The sequence below is a fragment of the Hevea brasiliensis genome, chromosome 17 (genome assembly GCF_030052815.1).
Source record: "Hevea brasiliensis isolate MT/VB/25A 57/8 chromosome 17, ASM3005281v1, whole genome shotgun sequence".
Lineage (NCBI taxonomy): Eukaryota > Viridiplantae > Streptophyta > Magnoliopsida > Malpighiales > Euphorbiaceae > Hevea > Hevea brasiliensis.
The window spans coordinates 6,859,413-6,869,855 of record NC_079509.1 but is presented as its reverse complement, the minus strand read 5'-3'; the positions used below and the strand labels follow the sequence as shown (position 1 = coordinate 6,869,855).

Here is a 10,443-nt window from a genome sequence, read left to right as displayed (position 1 = left end):
TGCCTTGGTTCTCTAAAGGGATGAAAGCTAGGGAATTATCACAACCAGAAGGTCCATCATCAGCGGACCCACCTTCTTTGACCTGTAAAAGAGAAAGGGGTTGAGGAGACACCAAAGAAGAAGGTGAGAGGGTTGGACTAATATTAATATGCGGGCTAGAAGGTAAAATGGCCCCCTTCATCCTGAGAAGGCTAATTAACCAAGTTGATGAGTTTCTAATGGAATTTAATATCCTTCTCAAAATTTTAGACTCTACTCACTGACATTTATGGTTAAATATGACTATACTCCTGTTTACAGCTAAATAGCTAAGGTGGAAAAAAGGCATCAAAAAAATTGAATATATTCAAGAAAGTTAATAAGTTTAAATAAATAAATTACATACATGCATAATCCACCTCCATCCCTGTTTGCTTATATGAACTTACAATACATAGAGATGCATGTAAGCTATCCTTTACAAAACGTTACATCACGTAGTAGTACAAGAGAGAGAGAGATACAAGCTATATATATATCTCACAAAATAAAGTGCATACGCGGGAGAGGAGTTAGGTACATGTAATTAATCAAACTTGACATGCGATTGATTTTTCTACGTTGGAGCCACCCATACCCATGTCTTGCTTCTCATGCATATTCTCTTCTTTATCCGCACCGTTTAGCTGGGTGCTTACAGCTTCTTGAACCCCGCAAGTAATATTTATGCTGAAATTCGCATTTTCAATGTTTTCTTGAGGTAACTTTGGCTGCTCCATCACCGTCTTGAAGTTCTTGTAAATCACATAGAGAATCATCTGAAGCACTCCGAAGATAAAACCAAGTATGTTGGGTATCTGAGATGAAGAAGTAATTGTTTATGAGGACGTGCATGTCTTTTTATATATAAACTCTAATATGTCATAATAAATTAATGATAAAAACAAAAGAGATATAGTATGTATATTTATTTTATCTAAGTGATAAAGGGAGATATCGTTTTCAGGAGTAGGTCATTAATTAGTTAGTATCTAATTAATTAAGATAGAGCACTTACTGCAATATATAAGTCCTTCAATAGTATTCCATAAAAGAACCACATAATAGCACTGAGTGTAAGGAAAAATGATAGGGAAAATGGCATGAACTCCACGCTCTTGGTTCGTATAACAACTCTCTGCAAAGTAATAAAATAGATGTATATGAGATCTTTATATATTCCAGCTAGCAATGGTGCTTAGCAAGTGGTAACACAAACAATTTAGAAAATAATTAAGAACCGAGAAAAAGGAAAAGGGTATCGCTAGCTAGAGTGGGAAGGCAAAAATACCAAAAAGGAAACTAAGAATATAATTAATTAAAAAAAAGTTGTTTAAGTGTTACATCCTCACCATGATGCTTAAAGGTGCTGCGAACACACTCACAGAAAATATTACGCAAACCCATCCAAGAATTTTAATCCGGAATGATCCTTTTGCGAGGAAATGGGAGAGAAGAAGAATCGAGCAGAATCCCGCAAAGTTTAACAAAAGAAGCATCCTCAGAGTGAACATCTGCAGTTCCATGGTAATATTATAATTAATTAAAGAATAATTAAGTTAAAGTTTCATCAGATATATAAATAAATGGAATAGGTTTTGGTCAATATTTAGTACCCTAGCTTGCTTAGGTGCATAAGCGATGAACAAGGTAATGTAAATAGTCTCTATGAAACACCCGAATGAGTTAATAGTGATGAGAAGGAAAGCATCAGACTTTAACGAAGCATAGTATAGCCAAATCATAGCACTGAATAGTGCAACCACATAGGGAAATGATTCAAAACCTTCTGTGGATTTCTTCTTACAAACCCTTAGAAATGTTGGTCTGCAAAGAATAATTTAATTAGAATCATATCTAGCCAGCTTATTAGACGTTAATCAATTTCTTTCAATTGATAATTAAATAGTACAGTGCTCAAAATAAATCATCAAAAACAAACTTACACTGGCGCTAGAAAAACCACACAAGAAATGATATTACCTATAAAATTAAGAAAAAGAGATAAAAATAAATTAGTGATTTATGTATGATTTATTTATATGTTTTATATATTACATTATATATATATATAATTATAAATAACTTGAAGGGATAAGAATTAATGTGAAAATTATCCATACAAGTATCGATCTACATATATACCTAGAATGCCGAATACGAAAACAAAAGGATTGTGGGTGGAAAACGCAGCCATCTCTAAACTTGTCTCTCTCTCTCCCTGAAAAAGAATTTGGAAAATAAATGAAACGAAAGGCTATGGAGGATGGAGCCCTAGCTAGCTAGGTTTGTGAGTTCTATAAAGCGAATGCACAAAGAATGTGACGTATTTATAGACAAAAGTGGTGCATGAGGAGAATGTGTTGTGTAAATGATTGCTAAGATAGCTTGCTTGTGGCACCAAAATTGCGCGCTCTAAAATGCCAACTCAACAGGGCTTTTGTGTTATTATTCTGCCTGACTTACGTAACACTCCACAAATTTAAGCAAGCCTTTTCCCACTTCAGACCCTCCCTTTCACGTGACCGTCTCACTTTCTTTAAATTTTTGTCTTCTTCTACAGGCACAGCCGTTTCTCTGTGCACTCCCATTTGTCATTACTGTACCGCCCAACCGTCAAAGATCCCTAATGATTACGCCCAATCGCGCCCACTAAAAAAATTGAAACGACCGACTATTGCATGGAATATTCATGCCTCTCAATTCACATCAACCCACGACACGTGTAACCTCAGAGGTTGATTAATTGGCAAAAAGTTCGTCAGCGCACTATTCAGAAAATGAACAGTGATGGGCATTTTCATGTTCGATCAGGTGATTAGTCACCAAGAAAAAGAAATAAAAAATGGTGTCTGCGTTCTATCTGCTTCAGGTATTGCTTTTGCTTTTAGACTGGCACGCGTGAACGGGGAATTCAAACTCAGCTTCCTATTGTGACGTTGCGCCACCATTTTGTCTTTATAACCATTTTCTATACTTACTGCACAGGTTTATGACTGTTAGGTCTAAGATTACGAAATAAAGTAATTTTTATGATAATAAATTTAATAAAAGCAATTTAATATATATATATATATATATATGAATAAGTAAGATTTATTTGAGATCAATTCATTTTTAATTGTTTTTAATATGTTAAATAATTAAGAATTTTGATGGAATGGGAAAGCATGATTTGAAGATGTAGTTAGATAGTTGAACAGGCTTAAACATTGTTTAATGAAATTAAAGTTTCTAAGTAGATTTTTAATTTGTAATTGCAAAGACTCTATATAAAAGATAAAAAGTTGATTGATCAAGAAAATTATTTTGCTATAAATGTTTTCTAAATCTAAAATTTTAAACAAGTTTTATAATTCTTGTTCACTGTTTTTAAAGACCCAAAATGAATTCATATCTTTGATGGCAGAAGCAAAATTAAACATCTAATTCTAAAATTAGACCGCTAATTTCTACTCGGTCCAAAATGCTTTGTAAATCATATTAAAAGTACATTTTTAATTTTTAAAATTATTTTTTTTAATTTCATGACTTATAGACTTGACAGTTTTGCGAAAAAGATAAAATAATAACTAGTCTTTCACTTTTTTAAGGAGCCATTTTTCATGATTCTTGTTCCAATAGTCATATTTCAAAAGTGCAAATAAATATTGTTTTTTATTAAAAATTTATTCAAACCTATGTATTAAGATTGTAAATGTTTTTCAAGTATTTTGGTGAAATTTGAAGGAAAAAGAATGTAGAGAAACTCCTGTAAAAGGTTGACACGTACCCATGAAACTTATTGGCATACAAGTCTACTCCTACTGTGAAAAAAGTTAGGCAGTGAAGAGTAAATTTCGAAGGGGAGAGGTGAATATAGAGGCTTAAGAGTCAAACAGCTAGAAATACTTGGGTTTTGCATCTTACTTCCCTACTCTCTTTAAATTTTAACACTTCAAATTAGTTGAATGATATTTATGTGTTGAGTAAATGGCTTGGTGATATGCTTAAATGATTTTATAGTTTGCCATATGTATTTGATGCATACTATTACACATACTATTAGAAGTTTGTAACCATTATTTTTTTATAAATTTCTTTTGATACATTAGGTATTCTCTGTATTGTCCGTTTTATAATTCACAAAAAATTAATTTTTTCAGGATTTACAGCTATCTTTCACAATAATATTTTTTAAAAAATTGAATATGAATTTTCCTCTTGAAAATATAATGATTTTACTACTATATTCAATACTTATTGGTAATTTTTTCTTATTATTATTATTCGGTTCATCCCTTTTGAACTACTCCATTAATTCTTTGAGACTATAACGTTTATATAACTAATCTATTAAAAAAATCACAATTAATCAATTAATTTAATAATTTTTATCCATTTAAAAAGTGAAAGGTAAATATATCTATTAATTATTAAATTTATTATTTATATGATACAAGAATTATCATAACAAAAAATAAAGTCACTATTTTTTTTTTATAAAAGTTTTGTATACACCAATATAATTAAAATGAGCTTTATGTTATAAATAACTCCCCATTCTTTTATAAAAAAAAAAAAATCATATAACTTAGCATGTAGCATGTCTTAATGTAAAGAGTTGATTAATAAAATCATATAACTTAGCATGTCTCTATAAAAAAAATCCCGATTCTTTTATTTCTTTTAAAATTTAAAAATATAAAAAATTACTTTTAATTTATTTTTTTCTTCTTTTATAAAAAAATAAAAATATTTATTTATTTGAATAATAAAGAAAACTTCATTATATTAATAAAAGAGTCTCAAATTTAAAAATTTCACATATCATATCTTTAAGAATATAAAAAATATATATAATAGATGGGATTCAAAATCAAAATCTCTCCTACCTTTGGTCATACATCTTTTAACGCCACCAAATTGCATACCATTTACAAATCTAATGGGGAACCCTCATAATTAGTTATTATTTTTGTTTCTTCTTCGACGTCATTTCAAAGGGTCGTTCTTTCCAAGGCTAGAAAAAGAATAATTCAAAGAGAAAAAGTGAGATATATAATATGAAACGGGGATTGGAATGACTTGTTTTAATGGGTAAAGATGGGGTTAGAAGTGTGTTAGGTGAAGAGTATAATATAGACCACCTGAACTGAGAAGATATGCTAAATAGATCTCTTGTGAACCATTATATAGATAACTATGTCACTTATGATTAGTATAATACAAGGTCGATGATTATTTTAACAATTTTTTAAGCAAGATATTCGTGTGACTGGACAGGTGAGTTGCTACGTGTGACATTTATGGGATACGAGGTTTCGTTGTTGTCATAAAAAGTTAAATTAGGAAGTGCAATTATTCGTAAGTGGGCATTGAAAGAAACTTCCACCATTGACGCGAACTACCTTTGCTTTTAGTTTTTAACCTTTGTTTTACTAATTTCAATTCTACTTTGCCCACTAATTTTAGTATGTCATTGGCCACAAGCACAATGACCCTTCTACTAGCCCTACTCTATATGATTCATTTTGTAATATTATTTTATTCTACCAATCTACTTAGTGGATATCCCAATCTCTTGGTGAAGATTTCAAAATAATATATGGCTTACCATTCTAAAATACTATATTTTATCCCTTCTTTGAATTTTGATTAAAAAATAGACTTTAGATGGTTCAGTCTATCACATTATTTATAGATTAATATTCTATTTATTTCATGAAAAATGTTTGAAGCATTCAGAAAGTTGAGTTAACGGAAAATAATTTCTAATTAAAGAGAAAATTAAGTAATTATTTTTAAAAGATAAAATAATTTTTTATTTTATAAATTTTAATAATCTTATTGATACATGAAAATACTTATAGATATATAATATAAATACATATTATTAATTTAACATTACAATCAAATAGTAAAAAATATTTTTATAAAAACAAACAGAACTTAAATTAATAAAATTACTCTACATTATTTATATTTATCTATAATTACATATTTTTTTAATATAATTAACTTCGACTAAGATTTAAATTTGAGGTCTCATAATTTTGAAAATGACTCTAATATTGCTGAGTTAAAACTCATTGATTTATCCATAATTATACAAATATGAAAAAATAACTGAAAATAAAATGATTTTATTGACTTAAAATTTCTCAAAAAATTAGTGAATTTAATTCGAATTAATAAACTCAATTGATCATATAATCAGACTATATGTAGAAGTGTCTTAATATATATATTTTTAATACTATATTACATAAACCTGCATGTTTTATCACCAAGTAAACACCGCTACAAGATGCATATATGTGATTCCACTGTCATGAAAGGTTACTTAAGAAATATAATTAAGCTGACAAGAATTCCACTGCCGACTCCAGAATGATCACTCGACACTTATAATTTCGATATATATATATATATATATATATTGTAAAGGTATTTGAGTTTTGCATATGAAATTTGACTAGGGAGGGTATCTTTCTATTCTACCAAAAAGAAACCCTAATATTTCTGATAGGTGAAATATATATTCCTGTCCAGAACGAAAAAGAGTCGACCATTACCGCCGCACGTAGACATGGAGATCAATAAGAATCAAGGATACCTAGCCTATTGAAATTGCCACAAATAAGACGCCATGCACATCGCTCAAACCTTTATGCTAAATTTGTGAACTTAGAACTTTCCAGAAGTGCAAGCGTATTTTCCTTTCATGATTATGAGTAAATTCAAGATATATTCCGGCCACATTTACTTTTCCACGAAGGGTAAAGTAAGTCAAGCAATTAATGGTGGATTTTTGGAGTTGGGGCCAGTGTGAAATTCTCTTACTCAGAGAGTGTAGGCAAGTTTCATAAATTGAGTTTGAGTTGATTCTATCAAATTGATTTAATAAGTTAATTTAATTTGACTTCTCCTTGCTATATTCTTTTCCTCTTTCTTGTTTGTAACAGTACTCCACTGTCCCTTTAAATACAAGTTGCAATCCACTTATACCACAACTTAAAAAAAAAAAAAAAAAACACTTGTATTATATGGAGTGGTCCATATAGAGTCAGGTCTAGCCTCTTCTTTTTTTGTCTTGGCTTTACTAAAATATAGATTCACTTGAGTCTAACTTATTGTAGTACTATATATATAACAAAATTCATATATTAAACTTAGAGTTTCCTTCATAAAAATAATTTAAGTCAATTTGATTTGCTTTTCTCTTATTATATATTGTCTTGTACTTTATTATTTATTCATTCGACATATAGCTACTCCTAACATTTTTAAAAAGCCTTTAATAAATATTATTTGTGATAGAAAAAATAGTATACCATTTATCACTATTTGTTCCTCTCATAATTTTTTTTTAATTTTTTTTTTCACCCCCTCAAAACAAAAAGTATAGCTTCTTTATTAGTCGTAGAACTATTTTCTTGCAATATTTGTTGACAATTTCTATTAAAACATCTAAAAGAAGTAAATTATAAGTGCGTATTTTATTTCATTATTATTATTTTTAGGTGATGTAGGTATAAATATCTCCGACGAAAAAAAATGTATGAGTATGGTGTTTTTTTTATATATATTTATAAGAAAAAGTTACAATTTAGTCTTTAAATTTTATCACTAATCATAACTTAATTTTTATATTTTAAATATTAAGCTATTTCAAGCATCATTTACAATCTATTAATACTCGAGCTTTTTCTTCCTTGATCTAAAAAAGAGAAATCTTTTAATGACTAAAATACTCTAAGGTTACGTTTGGTAAAGCGTAATGTAATGCAATGTCATTAATTATGTTAAGCAATTAAAATTGTAATGTAATGTAATATAATTGTTATTATATTCTTATATTTAGTTGCAAGATAAAAATATAAGCAGTAAATTATAATATTAATTTTTATTTTAATATTTAATTTATTTATAAACTCCGCCTAAGTAATTTGTACTTAGCCGGTCCCAAGCTCGGATAAAGGACGAGGGTTGCGGTAGGTAACAACCAGCGTAAAAATTTTGTTACACCTTATGATATGGATTCAAATGATATAAACGTTGGGGCGTCCTCTACTAACGATGAGCTACATAGAAGCCTGGCTGTAGTGAGAAATATGCAAGGGTGTAGGGCATTCACCGAAAGCGACGCGCCATGCCGGCGCTCGGGTGTGGTGTTAAGTGAGCAAGGGTTCTCACATCATGGACGGGTGTGGGTAAAGGAGTTAGTCCATAGGACAGATAGTGGAACAGAACACAAGATAGACATAGAAAACAATGGAAGATATCATAGAAGTAGACCAATTAGGAAAGAGTAGGATAGGAGGAGAATCAGGGTTGGTACTTGGAATGTTGGATCACTTACAGGAAAATTAATGGAGCTTGTGGATACCTTGGAAAGGAGAAGGGTGAATATTGCTTGCATTCAGGAGACTAAATGGGTAGGAGAGAAAAGTAAGGAAGTGGGTAATTCAGGGTACAAATTATGGTTTACCGAAAATGAAAGAAATAAGAACGGAGTGGGCATAATCATAGATAGGACATTGAAAGACGCAATAATAGCTGTGAAAAGAGTAGGAGATATGGATAATTTAATGCGAAGCAATAAATATAGTTAGTGCTTATGCCCCACAAATAGGACTAGACAGTGAGAGTAAACAAAGGTTTTGAGAAGATATGGATAATTTAATGCAAAGCATACCGAATGAAGAGAATATTTTCATTGGTAGAGATTTGAATGGACATGTAGGAAGTGATAGACAAGGTTATGAGAATGTTCATGGAGGTTTTGGTTTTGGCAAGCGAAATGAGAAGGGAAAAAGCATCATGGATTTTGCTATGGTATACGACCTAATACTAGAAAATACCTACTTTATAAAAAGAGAGTCACATTTAGTGACTTTCAAAAGTGGGTAACATAGAAGCCAAATCGACTTCCTCTTAACCAGGAAGACAAATAGAGCATTATGCAAGGATTGCAAGTCATTCCAGGAGAGACTTTAACAAGTCAACATCGGTTGGTGGTCTTGGATGTCAAGTTTAGGAACAATTTAAGTAAGGTCAAAAGAAATGGTATAGCTAGAATAAAGTGGTGGGAGTTCAAAGGAGTAAAGCAAGTGAAGTTCAAAAATGAGCTTCTCGAGTCCGAAGTGTGGAAGCTGGATACGGAGGCCAATGATATGTGGATACAGATGGCATCAAAGATTTGAGAAGTAGCTAGAAAAGTACTTGGAGAGTCTAAAGGACATCGACCATCCTCAAAAGAGAGATGGTAGTGGAATGAGGAAGTACAAAAGGCAGTAAAGAGAAAAAGTGAATGGTATAAGAAATTACCTAAATGTGATAATAATGAGGCATATGAACAGTACAATATAGCAAAGAAAGAGGCAAAAAAGGTAGTTATTGAAGCAAGAGCACATGCCTTTGAAAAGTTATATGAGAAACTTGGAATTAAAAAAGGGGAGAAAGATATTTATAGATTAGCAAGGAAGAGAGAAAAGAAATGTCAAGATCTCAATCAAGTTAGGTGCATTAAGGATAAAGAAGAAAAAGTATTGGTGAAAGATGAGGACATTAAATAAAGATGGAGAAATTATTTTAATAATCTCTTTAATAATAGTAAAAATGGTAATAGCATGAATATAGATTATAGAACAATAGAAAAGAATGTGAATTATACTAGAAGGATTAGATCTTTAGAAGTAAATGAAGCACTTAAGAGAATGAAAGTTGGTGAAGCCTGTGGACCCGATAAAATACCAATTGAAATGTGAAAGTGTTTGTTAGATATGGGAATGGCATGGTTAACTAAATTATTTAATAAGATTCTAAACTCAAAGATAATGCCTGATGAATGGAGGAGGAGTATTTTAATATCTATTTTTAAAAATAAGGGAGACATACAGAGTTGCTCAAACTATAGGAGAATTAAACTCATGAGTCATACTATAAAGTTGTGGGAGAGAGTTATGGAGCATCGACTACGTCATGATACTTTTATCTCTCTCAATCCAATTTGGTTTCATGCCCGATCGTTCAACTATGGAAGCGATCCTTCTCATTTGAAGCTTGATGGAGAAATATAGAGATGTGAAAAAAGATCTACACATGGTTTTTATTGATTTGGAGAAGGCTTATGATAGTTTTCCAATAGATGTCTTATGGAATGTGTTAGAACAAAATAGGGTATCTATTAGGTACATACAAGTGTTGAAATATATGTATGAAGGAGCAACTGCTATTGTGTGCACAGTGAGAAGGGACACAAAAGATTTTTCGATCTCAATTGGATTACACCAAGGATCAGTCATAAGCCCTTACCTTTTTACATTAGTTTTAGATGAATTGACGAAACATATACAAGAGAGTATTCCTTGGTGCATGATGTTTGCGGATGATATTGTTCTGATAGATGAGACACGAGAAGGAGTAATAGAAAGCTAGAGC

At 30.7% G+C, this 10,443-nt stretch overlaps 1 protein-coding gene across 1 annotated transcript; it reads right to left on the bottom strand.

Moving 5' to 3' along the window:
- Positions 1 to 385: 385 nt before the first annotated feature.
- Positions 386 to 2,301, bottom strand: LOC110637707 (bidirectional sugar transporter SWEET12-like). Its single transcript, XM_021787988.2, has 6 exons — positions 2,164 to 2,301; positions 1,965 to 2,001; positions 1,635 to 1,845; positions 1,371 to 1,532; positions 1,037 to 1,156; positions 386 to 836 (listed from the first exon to the last, which is right to left on the bottom strand). The coding sequence occupies exons 1-6, from the start codon at positions 2,213 to 2,215 to the stop codon at positions 570 to 572; spliced, it is 849 nt and encodes a 282-aa protein (XP_021643680.1). The 5' UTR covers positions 2,216 to 2,301; the 3' UTR covers positions 386 to 569.
- Between the last annotated feature and the right edge of the window lie 8,142 nt (positions 2,302 to 10,443).